At 40.0% G+C, this 19,411-nt stretch overlaps 2 protein-coding genes across 6 annotated transcripts; one reads left to right on the forward strand and one right to left on the reverse strand.

The window, feature by feature from the left end:
- Window positions 1-68: 68 nt before the first annotated feature.
- On the reverse strand, window positions 69-19,223 carry LOC117555985 (septin-8-A-like). Of its 5 annotated transcripts, none has more exons than XM_034231086.1 (10): window positions 19,205-19,223; window positions 6,688-6,802; window positions 6,361-6,556; window positions 5,665-5,851; window positions 5,419-5,580; window positions 4,897-4,993; window positions 4,622-4,790; window positions 3,362-3,494; window positions 3,077-3,264; window positions 69-733 (listed from the first exon to the last, which is right to left on the reverse strand). In XM_034231086.1, exons 3-10 carry the CDS (start codon window positions 6,525-6,527, stop codon window positions 679-681), a joined length of 1,158 nt encoding a protein of 385 aa, XP_034086977.1. In that variant the 5' UTR covers window positions 6,528-6,556; window positions 6,688-6,802; window positions 19,205-19,223; the 3' UTR covers window positions 69-678. The 5 variants fall into 5 exon arrangements, with proteins under 5 accessions (XP_034086977.1, XP_034086978.1, XP_034086974.1 ...); XM_034231087.1 differs by lacking the exon at window positions 19,205-19,223 and adding an exon at window positions 10,066-10,084; XM_034231083.1 differs by lacking the exon at window positions 19,205-19,223 and adding an exon at window positions 8,456-8,811.
- On the forward strand, window positions 14,914-16,907 carry sowahab (sosondowah ankyrin repeat domain family member Ab). The gene has a single exon (XM_034231088.1). It carries the CDS (start codon window positions 15,030-15,032, stop codon window positions 16,368-16,370), a length of 1,341 nt encoding a protein of 446 aa, XP_034086979.1. The 5' UTR covers window positions 14,914-15,029; the 3' UTR covers window positions 16,371-16,907.
- Window positions 19,224-19,411: the final 188 nt, after the last annotated feature.

Below are 19,411 nucleotides of genomic sequence, written 5' to 3' on the forward strand. Positions count from 1 at the left end.
TGACCAAAGCTTTCCACAACCTGTCGTTTCCTCTAGGAAAAGTGCAATTATGTAGAGTACGAAGCACATTTTCAATAAAGTAAGTCTTTATTACATCAGGATATACAAATCTCCAGACCCACCATATAGATCTACTCACATAAAGATATTTAATCCTGAATGTATAAGCATCAAGCCTTTTATCATGTAACAACATCATATCGTTTTTGAAATTTTTACACAACATAAGGACTGACATGTTAGCATGATAGGGCACCATTTATATTGATTAAGGATATAATCTGAACTATGACTGATTTAAAGTGCTTATAAATCATAATATAATGATCCCTACAACATTAAATAGCAATATGTTATAATGTATATTTCACAGTGTAAATTGGCATCAGTCAAAAACTACAAGCATAACACAGCAGATTAATGAAGGTAGCACATTCAGTACAAAAACAGAGATTTTGGCAATGATATGATTCACTTTTAGGAATGAAGGTTAGGAGCCATGCAATGCAGAGACCATGCTACAGAACGCTGATAGAAGCTTAAAGGAGAGTTTTCTAGACATGGAAGACCTCAGAATCAATTCCAGCAGTGTCAAGTGCATTTCTATAAAATTGTTATTTCATATTGTAAAAATAATACACTGTTAGTCTGTGATCTTTTGATGTGGTAGAAAGTCTTCTAATTCAAATTCCTTCCTGAGGTTAAGGAGCACGCAGATGGAAGACTAAAGAAGCTATGAAAAGGAAAGAAAAACCATGTCATTTATCTGAACAAGCAAATCTACATATTCATTTGGGCCATTAGACAAACTTCAACAAGATACGAAGTACCAAAGATTAGTGCAAATTATAATTAGGTTTGTATTTTGTTATTTGTACTGTATACAAAGACAAAGAAAATGTAAAACAACAACTTGAATTGAATGGATAATGCTTTTAACAAAACACTGTTTACAGATGAAAATCAGAAAACCATGTTTTGATACATCATGATGACAACAAGTGCAATATGAAATGTTTGGAATCATAAAAAATGACTGATATGACGGGAAGTCCCAGAGAAGTGAGGGTTTAGGGTTCAGATGACCAACAGATGAACTGATGCTCTGTCCGGTGTAACATTGACATTTTTTATTTCAATATAAATGATGGCATATTTGCTCTTTTCACAGACACACTGTTAAATTATTTTAATAGCTTTATAATTTTGCATATCATAGTGTAAGTCCATTACGTTTTTTACGTTAATCTACTTACAATTTAAAAATAAAATACATTTGCTGATGTACATTATTAGAAATTCTGTCTTTTAAAACTGTTGACAATTTAAGTTGTAAATAATTGCATGTATAAACACACAAATGCTTCTTACTCTGTAATGCACTACTACTGTAATCAGTTCAATTCAGTCAGTGACTAAAAGTCTCCTGTTCTACAACAGGACATGAACACACATTCATGGCAGAACATAAAACAACACAAGCTACATGTTATGAAAACCGTCCATGGATTGTGTGTCTAGCAGAGTCAGCATTAGGGACGAATTAGAAACACTAAGCAAAGCTACCTTTTTGATCCATAAGTACACATTGGCTTAAAGCCATCACATTGTTCAGGCCGACATACGTGCATAGTCAAAGTGACACTGCCTACACATACAGTGTCAGTATGCAGTGTCAGATATGACAGTCTCTTTTTCCCATGCTGACAGCAGACACATTCCTGGTTTCCCTGGATGTTTGATCCATAAATCAACTGAAAGGGGAAAAGATATAAGACAGAATATGGGGAAAAAACATGGAGGATTTGAGGAATGGTAGAAATCAAAGTAATAAATGAATGAAATGGGAATGCAAATGTGTTGAGGTTGTAACTTCATTTCATCCACTCACCTTCCACAGGCCTACACTTAGTCTTAGGCTACGTTCAGAATCACTCATTTATTTGGATTTTAATATATTAAATCAGATTGTTCTAAAAAAACAATGGAAACCAATTTCTCCAACTATGTGTCACTCTTTTCAATATCTTTTAAGTCCCAATGCTTTATTTTTAATCCCCTCTAATTTCTCTCTCTCTTTTGTTTTCTGTCCGTCTGTCTCTAGCTAAAGTATTGTTTTTGATTTATGTTGCTGCCTGTGTTCGCCATGTCTCAATAAGAAGAGATTCCTTATCTCAGTTAGACTATCCTTGTAAAATCAAGGATAAAGGATCAAATGCGTGTTTATATCTGTGTTAATGTAGCGGCTCTTGCACTTTAAATACATGATAATGTATTTACAGCTTTTTCTAACACATTAATGTAGTATAGACAGAAGGATCATCAGCTACAGTATTTTAGAGGGACATAAAATATCTGTTAAAATTAAAGATTTAGCCATGTGTGGTATCAGACTGTCTTAATGCCTTAAGTAACATTTTCCCCCACATGGTATGGCATTAAATCCAGTTTACCCTGCCATTGATTGTACAAAATATTTTAAGGAATTAAGCTTTCTCTTTATTAAGGCAGCTTCGTGTATGTTGATATCAAGGCTAATGTTGCGCTCCAAGCTGTGTAACTTTTGAGCGTATGTAATTGATGCTGACATGATAATGTTTCCACCTGCAGAAATGATTACGGCTCTTTGTGGTATGTCTGAGTGTCCTCTGTGCTGCACATGGCGTGAGCATCGGTGAGACCGGTCGAATGTAAACAGACGTGCCCCTGCCTGAGATACAGTCTGGCAGGTCAGCCCGCAGAGACATAAGCATCAGGCTGTGTCATGCAAGCTGTGACCCTTCCCACTATGTCTGGGCACACAGTGTCAGTCTGAATCTGTCCCTCTATCAGTTTCTAAGCCAACATGGCTTCTGGGAAAATAACACTATCTCATTAATCACATTGTACGCCTCCCCACCCTGTCTGGACAACTCTACTGGCTCAGAGATTACGTGACATTTAACCAATTATCTTTGAATTTCCTGAAGGAATTTACAGTTTTTACTGTTTAGTGGCATTTGGGCTTGCTCTGACAATCATTGTGTAAATAAAGAACCATGAATCAAATCAAATACATAGAGACAAGCAGACTTACTTCTTCTTGTCCTTATCCTTCTTGAATGGTTGTGAGCAGCCTTGGAGAGCCTGTCCCATCAGTGTCTCAGCAGCCACCTTTCTTCTGTTGAAGGCGTTCATCTCCTCCTCCAGGTCTCGTCTTTTCTCCTCCAGATTCTTCTTTTCATCCTGGTGCATCCGCTTGAGCTGCTCGAATCTCTCATGAAGCTAAAGATGGTGATGGTGATGGGCCAAGGCAAAAAGTGAGACCAACCAAATGTTGTATATTTTTTGTGAGCAGTTATTTTATCATGTCAATCCTCACCTCTTTTTCCTTCTCTTTCAGCTCTGCTTCTGTTTCCTTCACTTTACTCACAAACATCTGTCTCATTTCCTCCTCTTTGCGCTGCAGATCTACGAGGAATTCCTTCCTCTTTGCTTCGTATGTTTCCTGAAGGCTGAAAATCAGAAAAAAATGTAAGGACACTCTAATGCCTTATATGAAAGGACATGTAGCCAGAAGCTGGTTGCTGCAGCAGTTAAAAAAGGTATCTTAGTTATTACATTAATGTTGACTAGGTTAGGATTAAAGCATCACAAAAATGGGTCATGTAGAACTTAGTATTTACTCAATATAAAAACAATTGGAATAGCCACGCATTACTGATCACAATTCTGTTAAATAAATACGTAAACTTAAAATATTTTAACTTGCTTATCACAAAACAATAGCCTGAAATAACAAAACATTATGCCAATAACATTAGACTACATTTGACTTTTCCCCTTACTCTAAAATACATGACCTTTATAACATCTGAACTAGTGAATCACTAGTTTGAAATGTGCTACTCACTAAAAGCTTAAAGAGACAAAAAATATGTATCTGTAAAAAACAATTGTTAATTGCAGTATATGAAAGTAATAATACAACACTGGAAATACATCACTACAATTAAAAATTCCTGCATTCATAACCTAAATTAAGTATAAGTATGTAAGTATTCAGTCAAATGTGATTAAAGTATCAAAACAAGCAGTACTCATTCTGCAGAAAAAGGTTCCCTGTCAGTGTTTGACAATTTATATGAGGTTTTCAGATTTACATTTTACTGCTTTATGTCTGTGGCTACTGTTCAGAAAAACCCTTTCATCCTTCAGTTTACCAGAAACATTTCAATCAAAAATCCCCAAATTTGGAGAAACATTGTTTCCACAAGGCAGAAATGGTATGAAGATTAGCAATCTGAAAATAACTAGTAACTGTAGCTGTCAAGGAAGAAGTAAGTTCCTTAAAATTATACATAGGTTAAGTATTTAAGAAAAAGTGCTTGATTTCCCATACTTAGTAAATAAATAGTAAAACTAGAGTGAAAAAATATGCATAAAGCTTTGCATTTTTCTTTTTCAGTTGGAGGTTCAAAAGGAACAGATCTCATCCCATCCCAAATCATAGAAACACAGATTTTAATGTGCTGTTTTTAAATCGTTCAGCCCAGTTTTAACATCAGAAGAGAGCAGGATTTTTTGGCAGCTCCACTGAAGTTGCCCAGATGCATTACATCCCTGCTAGCCTTAATTTCACCTGAACGACTGGCTGTTAGGGCCGGTGTCCTTGAAGCCCATCTCTTCCAGCTTGCAGCGACGGTAGAGCTCATAGTGTCGAGCGTGTGTTTGCTCTCGCAGATCCTCCATGTTCACACGCAGCAGCATCTCCCTCAGCTTCACAAAATCACAATGGTTTTCATTCTCCACTGGAAGACAAGATGACAAAATCTAAAATCTCATAAAACAGGAGAATTGTGATACCAAGTTTTTATCTCAACTGATTTTTATGATTTAACAATTCAGCGGACTCACCCTGTACTGATCCCCAGGGATACAGCCTGGCTTTCACCATCTTATTTCCCACTTTAACGTCCTCTACACTTCCCACCACAGCAAAGGGAAGATGAGTCTGTAACACATCGTATTGATAAAGTTACAATATGGTTAAACATGATACTGCTGTCGTCATATTCAGAGTAAATTACAACATGCTTCGAAATATGTTGGTCTAGTATGTATTTAAATTGAGGCTTAAATTGTGCGACTTTAGTTCTCACTGCAATATATCCTAAATGTTTGCAACATTATTCCAATGGTAGCATGATAATTTGAATGAATTTAGTTTTACTTTATTATTCTACTTCAATTCAACTTTATTTGTAAAGCACCTTTCTGACAAAACAAATGCAACTCAGTGTTTTACAAGTGATTGTCAAACAAAGAATGTTATAACAAGTAAAATAAGAGATTAAGATTACAGTAGTATAGAAAGTGAGAATGTATTATCCTGTAAAATACATATCACATTGTATTATGTGTGTTTCTAGAACTCACATTCATGGAGGTGTTGATCTCTGCAACGGCTTCATCCTCCGTAGGGAACTGATAAATCTGCACCCCATTACTGACCAGCTCACTCATTATCTTGATCTTTAATTTGTCCAGTTCACTCTTCGAAACTGTGTCTGCCTTTGCAATAACCGGGATAATGTTCACCTGAATGGAACAAAAACACACACTTTCATTGACAAAGAAGTACAGCTTTTGGCTGAAATACACAGGGCGAGATTTGGTCTTCACCTTGCTGTCCAGTTTCTTCATAGTGACGAGATCCAGGGACTTCAGGGAGTGTCCGGTGGGAGCGATGAAATACAGGCAGATGTGGATTCTTGTGTCATGGCAGTTAAACAAGGAGCGTCTTATTTTTAGCTCCTCCTCAAGATACCTCTCAAACTGGGCATCGATATAGTCAAGAATGGGTTTATGGCTGCACAGACAAGACAAACACAATAAACTTTACTAATTGTTGTTAGATGGACATTTAAGTATCCTAGTTACAAACTCTGCAACTACAGGCTTGCAGCCAAAAAAAGGCCGCAGTTTTTACTGCCTGCTGCTGGAGCATTTAAATGTCTATTGAGATTGCATTAGTTCTACCAGTCATTTCCATATTCCCTTTCTTCCCTCCCAGTTCACATGCCAGATCTCTCTTTCAATCCCATACTAAGTGAGTTGGCTGCAGTACCAGAGCAAGAGGGGGAAATAATTAATAGCTGGAACTTCCTGAGTAAAATCTCTATGAATTTTAAATGATCAGTATAAAAAAAAAAACACTGAAAATGTTCGTATCAAGCTTTCTATGATGTTTAAATAACATTGTTTATTTTCTGATTTTGTGCAAGTTAGATTCTTCCACTTCTGATCCTATTTTCTTCCTCGAAAACACTAAAAGTCAAACAAACATCTACAATCAATCACATCTACAAGAATGTATACCTTTGCCCTTTGTTGATCTGGTCTCCAAACCCTACAGTGTGCACAACGGTCAGCTTCAGGTTGACGTTGCTCTCCTGCAGATCATAGGTTTGTGGGCGTAGCTGTACTTCACTCTGATAATGGCTGGCTTCCTCATTTTCAAATATTGTGTTGAAAAGAGTGTTCATTAATGTCGACTTGCCTATCCCTGTCTCACCTTAGAAAACAAAGAGAAGAAGACACATGGTTTATATAGATGAGAGAAAAATTAGGTACATTCTAAATGAATGCATGTCATGCTCAAAGCACTGACTCTGGATTATGAGCTCCTCCTGGGTTTAGACATACCTACACAGAGGATGTTGAAGCAGAATCCCTGAGCCACTGATTTACTGACCAACTGATCTGGAAGACTGTCAAACCCCACATGACCTCCGAGCTCCAGGTTTCGCTTTTCTTCATGCTGAGGTAGGCAGAAAAAGGCAGGACAAAGAATATATCAGACTATGACTTTTATTTAAGAAACATTTGATCGTATTCAATTTATATTACTATATATCATAGGAAACAATGCCAAAAACCAATAAAAAGTTAGGGAATAAATAGGTCTTTCTGTCAGGTCTCATCCTCACAATCTCCCTTCAAGCTTAAAAGCATTCTTTTCAAATGAGGTCATCTTTCTCTTCCACTAAACACACTGAATAGTCCCACAAAAATGTTCTGTCTCAGTATCACAAACCAAATGTATCTTTCAAAACCACGCAAACATAGGAAGAAAACAAAAAGCTTCAAAAATGATTTTAGCTGTGCAGCACAGATGTCTTTCTTTACATTGAGTGTATTGTGTCTGTATATAAAGCTTTATTGTAAACCCTAGGTTAATGCTGCCAACAGAGAATGTTTGCGATTATAAGTATACTTATTTTCCTATATTTATGGCTGAAATTAACACGTAATTTCACCATTCACTTGTCTATGAATAATATTTGTAATCAATAGTTTATTACATTTGTATTTGAAATAAAAAAATAAGTTAATTTACCCCCATCACAGGAGGAGGTTACCTCTTCAAATGGCCTTTTTGCACAACCAACACTAAGAAACGTTGCTTGATAAACCTTAACAAGCCCTCTTTCAAGCAGTGACAATATGACAAATATTCAATTTTGACTCTAGTTCATTACTCTAGTTCACTACACACAGCAAATGATATCCCATAATATCAATACATTTGAATCTGTAAATCCTAAAACGTATGCAGATTGCATTTTTCAGCTAAATGCAATGTAATGTAATGTAATTTTGCCCTGGCTGTCTAATCTAGTCGGTTTATCCTATACCAGATGCACCCTGGGATACTGGCATCTTGCAAAAGGCTCACCATGAGGATCAGGATGTGCTCAATACAACAATCATCCGTTTCTGTCCCTCTCCACAAACACAAAGAGCTCTTTATCTAGATGTTGTTTCACAGGGTGGGAGGATATCCAAGCTGCTGGCTGCCCTAGTACCCATAACTCCCCTCTACAGTTAGACCAGCACACACACTACCATCACTCAACAAAGTCTCCCATCATGCGCAATGCCACCTGTAAACAGGGGATTACATGTGTCATTAATAACACCTTTAGTTAGTACATATTTTTCGGTAAACAATGTTTAGCTAGCTACCACTTGAGGAGGCTGCTACTTATGTCTTAACTTAGTCTCATGCTGCCTGCTGTCCTGCGTTTCATGCTACTCTCCATAAATCAACACCGTGTGCACCTGTCACAGTGTTAACATGGTAAACAGTGAAGGGTTGATGCACATGCTTCGTCCAGTTAGGATGCCGAAGTGCGTGTTTTTATTGTGGACGTCTCCACAGATTGCGCACCGGACTACGACGCATCGTTTCTGTCGTATCAACCGTAGCTGAAAATCCGTGTTTATCCCGATTCATTTAACATAACAAGCCCTTTCAACACCGCAGGCCCCCTGCCTGCTGCATTCTCTGCTCACATCATCACCTTGCTCTCACGTGCACCTGATAGCTATTTCCTTTCCATTCACCAAACCCTGAATCACTGCAGGCCCGCAGACAGCACATCATCATACTTACTGCGAAAACATCTACCTCATTGGCCGCCATCGTCAGAAGTGTGCAGGAGAGATCTGCCTTCATCAGAACGGCTCCGCTGCACATTAAACACGGAGCGACTCTCTGCTTTCAATATGGCCACTTGGAGGCAACACCCCCTCGGTGCTGGAGGGCGACACTACAGCTCTATTCATCATACTATACGTCTTAATTCAACTTTAGAGTTTGGAGCAAGCTGTTTTGGTTTTTTAAATACTCAGGAATTATTCGGATTACTGCTTCCACGGTTCAGCTGAAGGCTAGGCTACTACCTTCTCCAGGATTAGAAATAGTGCCTTCATGTTAATCAGTTGTTGTCTATATTGAGTTCAGATTTTTACCAGTATTCATGTAATATCACATTTCAATAGACGTCATCAATCAGCTGTCTGTTAGCAACCGTTTAAAGAGGACTTCACAATATTTCAATAATATACTTCATTATCTTCCCCATACCTTTCATTGGGAAATCTATCCTACTTGTTTGTACACTACATTTATTTGACAATTGGTAGTTAGTTTAGCAAGATGTAGCATATCATCTACTTGTAAATTGTGAAGCCACCCAATAACAAATAAAGTTTCTAAAATTGGCTTCACTTAAGCTAAACCAGGTGGTGATTAATCATAGTGATTAATGCACTGGTGCATTCTACAGAAAAGATGGAAGTACTGTCACTTACTTTTGCAGACACCAAAATACATGACGTTTACCTAATACTCACATTCATTATATATGTTGAATAAATAAAGATTGTCTTTGCAATGGTACTAAATAAAAAATAAATAAAAAATGGTTTTATACGTAAATTGCAATTTATTTAAAATGCCAAGTTCAAGGAACTGCCTTGTCACTTTGATCATGGAAGTGGAGCCTATAGTTTTAATTTAAAAGAATTTAAAAAAAAAATGTTTTCAATAAATACATCTAATTTATATTTACATAACATTACAAGCATTAAATATAACACTGAAATGGTAAAAAAAAATGCAAATTATTATTAATAATATCAAATAAATTGCGTCATTGGTGTTACTGCTACACAAAACGCTTTTATTTTTGAAATAATGTACTGTCTCTAAAGTGCCTCCTGTAACAAGAGATCATTTGAGACAGTGTAGTGGACAAAGACATAAGGAAAGTCAGATACTTCTTACTTTGTTTGTTAAAGGTGTCATTTTATCTTCAAATTTTACATGCGTCTTTCAAGTCTGTTATTAGTGTTACTCATTGCATAGCATAGGCAGGGGCGGACTGGGGGGGAAAAGTGGCCCGGGGATTAATTGACAGACAGGCCCAATTAATGCGCGGCATGTATCGGCTGGCCATCGACGAAAGTATGTTACTTCACAAAAAACCCTATGCATTTTATGTTATTTTGGACCATTATTCATATAGTAATCACATTACCTGAGCCCTTGAGTTGCCTAGAGCAAAATAGTTACGGCATATATTTTGTGATTTTAATGTTAACAGATCATTGATGCAATAACATTTTGACCCAATTTGCATGACTTGACACATGGAATAAAACATGGGCGTAGGAAGCATCCTCAATGTGGGTGAGACAATTTAACAGGGGGTGTGGGCAGGTGGTGGACCTCACCTCCTCTAGGGGGGTCCGGGGGCAAGCTCCCCCGCGAAGATTTTTTTTTAAATCCATCCATCCATCCATCTTCTCCCGCTTATCCGTGGTCGGGTCGCGGGGGTAGCAGTTCCAGCAGAGAGTCCCAAACTTTCTTTTCCCTGGCGACATCAACCAGCTCTGACTGGGGGATCCCAAGGCGCTCCCAGGCCAGCGAAGAGATATAATCCCTCCACCTGGTCCTAGGTCTACCCCTTGGTCTCTTCCCAGCTGGACGTGCCTGGAACACCTCCCTAGGGAGGCGCCCAGGTGGCATCCTAACTAGGTGCCCGAACCACCTCAACTGGCTCCTTTCGACGCGAAGGAGGAGCGGCTCAACTCCGAGTCCCTCCCTGATGACCGAACTTCTCACCTTATCCCTAAGGGAGACACCAGCCACCCTGCGGAGAAAACCCATCTCGGCCGCTTGTATCCGCGATCTCGTTCTTTCGGTCATGACCCATCCTTCATGACCATAGGTGAGGGTAGGAACGAAAATGGCCCGGTAGACAGAGAGCTTTGCCTTCTGGCTCAGCTCCCTTTTCGTCACAACGGTGCGGTAAAGCGACCTGCAGTACCGCTCCCGCTGCTCCGATTCTCCGGCCCATCTCACGCTCCATTGTTCCCTCACTCGAGAACAAGACCCCGAGATACTTGAACTCCTTCACTTGGGGTAAGGACTCATTCCCTACTTGAAGTGGACAGTCCATCGGTTTCCTGCTGAGAACCATGGCCTCAGATTTGGAGGTGCTGATCCTCATCCCAGCCGCTTCACACTCGGTTGCGAACCGATCCAGTGAGTGCTGAAGGTCGCAGACCGATGAAGCCATTAGAACCACATCATCTGCAAAAAGCAGTGGTGCAATCCTTAGTCCACCGAACTGCAGACCCCCTCCCCCATGACTACGCCTCGAAATCCGATCCATGTATATTACAAACAGGATTGGTGACAAAGCGCAGCCCTGGCGGAGGCCAACCCTCACCGGAAATGGGTCCGACTTACTGCCGAGGACCCGGACACAGCTCTCGCTTTGGGAGTACAGCGATTGGATGGCCCTGAGTAGAGACCCCCTCACCCCATACTCCCGCAGCACCTCCCACAGTAACTCCCTGGGAACTCGGTCATACGCCTTCTCCAAGTCTACAAAACACATGTAGACCGGATAAGCGTACTCCCAGGCCCCCTCCAGGATCCTTGCGAGAGTAAAAAGCTGATCCGTCGTTCCACGACCAGGACGGAATCCGCATTGTTCCTCCTCAATCTGAGGTTCGACAATCGGCCTGACCCTCCTTTCGAGTACCTTAGAGTAAACTTTACCGGGGAGGCTGAGTAGTGTGATGCCTCTGTAATTGGCACACACCCTCTGATCCCCCTTTTTAAAAAGAGGAACCACCACCCCGGTCTGCCACTCCTTCGGTACTGTTTCCGACTTCCACGCAACGTTGATGAGACGTGTCAACCATGACAGTCCCTCAATACCCAGAGCCTTCAGCATTTCCGGGCGGATCTCATCCACCCCCGGGGCTTTGCCACTGTGGAGTTGTTTGACGACCTCAGTGACCTCCCCCCGGGAGATTGGTGTTGATCCCCCGTCATACTCCAGCTCTGCCTCTAACATAGAGGGCGGAGTTGTCGGGTTCAGGAGTTCCTCAAAGTGTTCCTTCCAACGCCCTAACACTCCATCAGTTGAGGTCAACAACGTCCCATCCTTACTGTACACAGCTTGGATGGTTCCCTGCTTCCCCCTCCTGAGGTGTCGGACAGTTTTCCAGAACAACAATTTTTTTTAAATGTTGAAGTTAAATGCATCAATCTGGTCCATTTTGAGAGCACAATTAGGGACTAAATCTATGGCAGTCAGTAGGGGCTTGGACTGTGAGCCGTAGGGTCGCCGGTTCAAGTCCCCGACCAGACCTATTTGGAGTGTGGACTTCTACTTGGAGAGGTCCCAGTTCACCTCCTGCCGTGGTGCCCTTGAGCAAGGCACCAGACATCCCCCTTCCGCCCTCACTCCCATTGCTCCGCGGGCGCTGTACAATAGCTGCCCACTGCTCCTAGTACTAGACTCCTGGTACGATGGGTTAAAAGCAGAGAACACATTTCACTGTGTGTGCTCTGCATGTGTGACCATTAAAGAGGGTTTCATCCCTCCCTAATTCTCTTCGCGTCTGGAGGAAGGAGGAGTGGACGGAGGAGGAGGCGGAGGAGGAGGAGGAGGAGGAGGAGGCAGGAGGCGGAGGTAGGATGCGTAGGAGGAGGAGGGGAGGACCGACGGTAGGAGTCTTCTTCTTCTTTCTTTATTCTTCTTCTTCTTCTTCTTTCTTCAACACCCATATAAAACAGAACTGTAAACAGATTAACTTTTTCTTTCAACAAAACAATAAACCTGCTAGCTAACTAGCCTAAACTCAGTAACAGAATGTGGGCAACACGTTCTTCTCCACAGCCGCGCGACCTCTGAGTCAGACATCACTTCCTCCTTTTCTATCCTACGGGTACAGCCGTACAGCCACACCCCCTGAACCCTGTTGTAACAACATAATACACTTTTTGGGGAGGACATGGCTTAGAAAGGGCGTGTCGCCTTCTGTCCTGCCAGTGTTGGCAGGACATTAATTAAAATGTCAAACTCGGACTTCATTTTAAGGACATTTCGGCCAGGGGTGTATAGCTATATTTGTTTAAGCACCGGATTGGCAAAACAGGAGAGTGTGTGCACCAGTCTGCCTTGATCTATGTATTCATGTCTGTGACTCTCACAGTATCTGCTGCCTGCAGCTGTTTTATAGAAGGAACACCTCCTTCACTTCATGAAATCTCTGCAGCACCAGGAGGCAGCGGGAGGGTTAACTCAGCCTCTGAGAAGAGGAGCGCGCAGTGCCTTTCACGCACCGCCTTCACTGTGTTTACCTTCAGAATCATTAGAAAGGCTAAAGAGCGGTGTGGCTGATGTGTTTTAACCACACACACATCTACACGCACACGATTTAAACGCAGACTTTTGTTCCTCCATGTTACGTTGTTATTGTTTCACTGAGCGGACCCGCACATTTTTTTCAAACGCTCCCCTTTTTGGTCCATCTGCCCGGTTTTGTGCGCTGTGATGATTCGGCTGTACCTTTAGTAATGAATATTAAATGTTGTGAGGAAATCTTTCCACCAATAATTCCAATAAGTAATCCAAAATGTATTCACTTCAGGTTTACGAAAGTAACTGTAATCAGATTACTCGTTTTTCAAATGTAACGCAAGCTGAATACAGTTAGGCCTACTTGATTTTTGTATTCTGATTACGTAACACCGTTACATGTATTCCGTTACAATCCAACCCTGGCCACACCCCACTGGGCTGGGCTGGGCCGGAACACTTACAAATGTGGGCCGGTAGGATTTAGGCCGGCCCACACACAGCACCGGCCCACCGGGGAAACTCCCGGTATTCCCAATGGCCAGTCCGCCCCTGGCAGGGGTGAACATTTGAATGGGAAAATGTATTGTATTGAAGAGTTAAACGATTTTGATATTGACTGAAGCCATATTTGATCTGACAAATTGCAGCCATTTTGTTAAAATGGTAGTGTTTCTCCAAATTGTCACTGGTGTTACCGTCACTGGTGTTACTCTTCTTCCTGGTAACACGTAACACCAGTGACATTCCTATACAAATAAGCTTTGTATAAAGTATACAAATAATAAAAAAAATAAAAAAACTTTAAGCTCTACTTGTTGTGGATTCATCAAGTTAAGAGTTAGTTATTGCTATTTAACAGGTTTTAGATGTTTTTAGAAGGAATATATTTCAGCAGATTTGTATCACCCAGATTCCACCTTTTCTGTAGAATGACCAACCAGCTGATAATATAACCAGTAAATGCCTCTAAAAGTAGATTATGAATGCAGGTCTGAATGAAATACTGTAACAATAATGATCATTCCACCAACTGTTTTTTTTCAAAAACAATCTCAGAATTGATTTAAGAAGCTTATTTGATCATTAAGGCCTACTTCATGAAGGCTATATTAAGTAACCCGTTACATTAATCATTTAATATTAATGCAAGCGTATACACTAATAGTATGCACTTAGAGTCATTGCACTACTCTGTATTAATTTAAAACACACAGAAACAATCTGACTTAGACATTGTATGTTGTTGTTCAATGTCGTAGGCTACTGTTTATATATATAGGCCTACACACGTTTATACTTTTTTTACATAATAGCTTAATGTTTGGGGATCAGCTTTGTTGTCCTTGTTTTTTAGTTGTATTTGTATGTGTGTGTGTGTGTGTGTGTGTGTGTGTGTGTGTGTGTGTGTGTGTGTGTGTGTGTGTGTGTGTGTGTGTGTGTGTGTGTGTGTGTGTGTGTGTGTGTGTGTGTGTGTGTGTGTGTGTGTGCATTAAGAGCAGCAAAACAATTCCTTGTTTATGGCTAGCCAATACTATATTTGATACTGATTCCTTTTCAATGTCAAAAGAGATTCAACATTTAGGCTTACTGATAGTAAATCAGTATCTTAGGAGAATTTCTCCTTTTTATGCGACTCAATATTGATTAAATAGCCTAACAAAGAAACACGAAGTAATCTAGGAGTAAAAATGTATGATCAAGTTCTACTTTATTTCAATAATATTTTAATCTATTTTTTTTTTTTTTAACTTAATAGATAAATATGTAAAACATACTGATATAACTATAACTTTTACCTTCAAACTTTTTTTAAGTAGGCCTACTTTTAATATTGATCTATATACTAACCCAGCGGCCCAGCCTTCAGCAGGAGAGCTCGAACAAAAACAACGGGAGTTTATTTGGCGAGGCGCCGGAAGCAGCAGGTTGGACAGGACAGGGGAGAGGAGCACGGACAGACACCAGTTTATCCCTCGGGAGTTATCTGAGCTATCCGTTATTATTCCCACATTTCTACCAATTCAAGAGGAAAAAATGGCTTTGACTCAAGAATCTCTTTTGTCTTTTTTGCTGGAGCACGGAGGCAAAGTGAAAAACTCGGAGCTGGTGAACAACTTCAGGACTCAGATCAACTGCAGCGATCCCGCGGAAAAGCAGCACAATAGGGACCTTTTCAAGAAGTTGGTGAACAGCGTCGCAGTGGTGAAACAGATCGACGAGGTGAAGTTTGTGGTCGTGAAGAAACGCTATCAGGACTTCGTAAGAGAGGGAGCGTACGATGCAACCCCGCAGAAAAAAACGCAGATGGACGACGAACACAATAGCAGCTTTTCGTTTCCATCTCCTCACCGAGCCGAGGCAGGCAGGGTGATTTATTCTGACATTGAAAACAATAATACGTGCTACCCCTCGAACATAAATGGCAGCTATTGTAGTGAAGCCAAACGTAAGTCTGTGGGGGGTATGCACGACAAGAGGCAGTTATTAAGAAGCAATAGTGGGGAGGCTACCACGGTTAAAGTCCTGAATATCTCCGGAGATCAGGCGAGGAAATCTGGTGCTGTGTTCGCTGTCATAGCGGTAAAATCCCCCCCGAGAGACTCTGCACCAGCAGCACAGGATGAAATACATTCCCCAGTGCATCCACATAAAACCTCAGACAAACCAATCACGTTTACAACTAAAGTTTCCTCACCATCAACTCTGAATCTTAACTTTCCAGCTTGTAAAAAGAGTGCACAAAGTGAGTCCCAGTGTTGGAAAAACAAACAGATGGAGGACATGCAACCCCCAAGATTTTCCCTGGGGAGGTCTCAAAGCAAGAGAGATGATGCAAAGTACTCAGAGTCAGTGCCTTTGGAGCCATTAGCTCATGAGTGGTTGGTAAAGTGTGCAGCTGGACTGTGGGGTCACATCCACGGTCTGCTGCTACAGGACACTCGGCTGGCACAGAAGAAAGACTTCATGTCAGGATTCACGGCACTGCATTGGGCCGCCAAGGACGGCAACAGTCAGATGATACACAAGCTGCTGGACATCTCCAGGAGAAGAGGAACCTGTGTAAACATCAACAGCAAAGCACACGGAGGGTACACACCTTTGCACATAGCAGCCATGCACGGCCACACTGAAGTGATGTTTCAGCTCGTGCAAGTTTATGGAGCCAGTGTAAATGAGAGAGATAATGATGGCAAGAAGGCCTTCCACTACCTGGGCAAAAATGTGTCATCTGAAGTCAGAGCACTTATGGGAGGACTGCAGCACAGCAAGTGCAGGGAGAAGATAGACGACGAAGAATACAGAGAGCACCAGAAAGGCTTCAACACCATAAGTAAACTGTTCCAGCCGCATATAGGGAGGAAACAGAAAAACTAGTTTGCTCTGGAATGGTGAGAGTGACATGGAGGACCAGGACAATAGGACAATTGTAATAGCTAATACTGTCTGAGTTTGTATAGTATGTTAATATGAAACAACACACCCATTGTTTATCCTCTGCATCACTTAACGTGTTATGAGTCTCTCTGTACTATTGTAGCGCTTTTGTACAGTGTATCACTGCTGGATGTACTATTTATAAGCAGTTAGTATTATTTAATCAACTTGTTTTCCTTAGCTTAATTCCTTGTTTTAAGAATGAGTGTTATTTGGATCCCGTTTAATTTATTTTTCTTACTAACAACACAAGCAATCCAAGATATTTACACATATTTTCATTACTTTTTGTGGAACACATCTGTAGAAGTTACCAATTGATTTGTGACTTCAAAGTTTGAGGATGAATGAAATATGATATGGGAAACAGTTGCTATCAACACTGGTGTGAAACATTGTGTTGTTGCTTTTGTGCACAGCAGATTTATTTATGATATAACTATGATCAAAATAAAGTATTTTCATTTTCAAAAGAGAGAAAACATCGGATAATCTTGTGGAGAAAATAGAACACATTTTTGAGAAAGCTACCTCTCCCCTTCAGTAAAAGCAGAGGGGACCTTTTGGGGGGGGCTGTTATGAAAAGCAGGCCAGCAGACTGGGTGGTGGAATGTCTCCTTTATCAACCTCTTTGTGAACCTGAGCTGTAATGGGTGAGAAAGGCCTCCCTTTGTGGGACAACATGGCTTCACTCTTTAGGGTGATGTCTAAAGTAAAAAAGACATTCTCGGCCATGACTCAAATACCACATCAATCATTTTAGTTTTGATTAGAAAGGATTTCCGCCAAATACAAGTTTAACAAGATTCTCTCAAGTGTAAAACAGAAGCCACAGAAAGATATAAACATAAGCGAAAAACCAACACGCTTTATAAAAACATTGTAATTTTGATCTTGTCATTAAGGAATTGTCTTTTCCCAGATAAGAAAGGCTTGAAAACAGTAATCTGCCGTCTGTGTGCCATGTGTCCTTAAGTAACCCAGAGGAAACTATCCCAGATGACATGAAAAGAGTTGGAGCTCAGACAATGAAGCCATACGCAAAACTGTGCCAGAACAATGTCCTTTGTCTCGTTATCTGGAAAAGAAGCAGCTTCAATAATAATCCACGCAAAAGGCAGCTGCACTCACAGCAAATATTTAACATTGTAGACTATGTGCTAAATCTCACCTCAAAACTATTATTTGCAATGAAGTATCATGAAAAGAAACAACACACAACCTCCTGTGTCTCTTTTGTTATAGTTCAGACTGAATGTGCAAAGATCAAAGACTGCATAACAATACTGTGGCATGCTCCAAGCCTGGCATCATTTCCTGTCAGTACAAAATGGACACTGAGTAGTGTGCAGGTTAGTGTTACTTTTAGTATTAATATGGTGTGTAACTGAGACACAAAGCCTAGCCATTTGGCCGTAGAGGCCTTACATGACAAATAATCCTTTATTTAGAGCCTTGCAAGCAGTGGGGCTAAAGCTTGGTAATGTCATATTCAAGGTTTTACAGGAAAAACATAAACAACAAAGTGGTGCATCCCCTCAAATCCATCAACATCACATCAAGGGTAATTTAATCATCGACTTTCCTGACAACCACTGAAGGCAAAGCAAGGCAACAAATGTATTAAGACAAATATTATCTGTCTGAATCGAATCAGTTGCCACAACATAAAAGACATATAAACTATTTCCATCACACAACATGAGCACAAGTCCATATTCTTATCTTTGGTGGTATGTTATATTGTTTATATTTGTTTATCTTAGATGATTTTAACAGATGATGGGCAAGGTGCCCCTGTACTTGCTTTACATATCTCAGACCAGTAGAGGGCATGGTTTGCAAATATTATCCTTAAATTGTCAATGAAGTAATTATGCAAAACATTCATTTAAAATAAAAGAAGCACTAATTAAAAGTGGTTTATTATTTGTTCAATGTGGTATTAATACGTATCTGTTATGGGTTTGGAGCCACCGGGTCACATTAAATAAAAGATCTTGAAACAAAGTGAAATTGTCTTCTGGATTAGTGCTGGAAAGTATAACTAAATAAATGCACCCAAGTACTGTACTCAAGTACAATGCTGTACTTTACTTAAGTATTTCCATTTTATGAGGTAAATATTGAACTTTTACTCCACAACATTTATGTAGTACATTTAGTTACTTTACTAGTCATTTGAATGTACCTAACTTTAATTTGCATTAGCATATCTAACTGAGGGTTGAGCAATGCAAATAAAGTCATTAACTACACCAGTCATACATCATGTCAGAGTTGGAAGAAGTACTCAGATCTTGTACTTAAGGTAAAAGTAAAAATACCAGAGTGTAGGAATACTCTGTTACACCTAAAGTCCCAAAAGTTAAAGTACACATTATGCAGATTGGACTATTTCAGAATAATACATATCATATGTTTTGATCATTATTATTGATGCATTAGAGTTGTATCAAAACTGGTAAAGATCCATCTATTTTAATTACTTTGCAGGCAGGGTATACTGTGAATGTTTATATTTTAAATCATTAATCCAAATTTGCAAAGTAACTAAAGATATTAAATAAATGTAGTGGAGTAAAAGTACAATATTTACCTCTGAATTGTAGTGGGGTAGAAGAAGTAAAAAGTAGCAAACATTAAAATACTCAAGTAAAGTACAGTAATTGAGTAATTAGTTACTTTACACCACTGATGTCAGTAGTACAAGTGTATTATTGCTAGCGTTACTTTGTTTGTTAACTAACGTTATACCTAAATCAGTAACTTACTTTTCTGTTGACCTCCTGTCAGTCGGTGTTTCTAATCTCAAAATGTTTTCCTCTAATTACAAAAATGTCAGAATTGTTTTCTTGTCAAATATATGTTTCCACTTGAGACGGTTTAGTATCCTAACTCTGATATTACTAACGCTGTAAATTACTCACCGGTGTGAACTTCCTTAAATCGGGAAACTGTAAAATAAGAACCGGACGTTG

This window comes from Gymnodraco acuticeps, unplaced genomic scaffold (assembly GCF_902827175.1).
Source record: "Gymnodraco acuticeps unplaced genomic scaffold, fGymAcu1.1, whole genome shotgun sequence".
NCBI lineage: Eukaryota > Metazoa > Chordata > Actinopteri > Perciformes > Bathydraconidae > Gymnodraco > Gymnodraco acuticeps.

Coding starts and splice junctions, on each gene's coding strand:
- LOC117555985 (XM_034231082.1), bottom strand. CDS start 8,524: ATGTGCAGCGGAGCCGTTCTGATGAAGGCAGATCTCTCCTGCACACTT. Junction 4,994..5,418: donor AGATCAACACCTCCATGAAT/GTGAGTTCTAGA, acceptor GATGTGTTACAG/ACTCATCTTCCCTTTGCTGT. Junction 734..3,076: donor AAGGATAAGGACAAGAAGAA/GTAAGTCTGCTT, acceptor TCCTTTTCATAG/CTTCTTTAGTCTTCCATCTG.
- sowahab (XM_034231088.1), top strand. CDS start 15,030: ATGGCTTTGACTCAAGAATCTCTTTTGTCTTTTTTGCTGGAGCACGGA.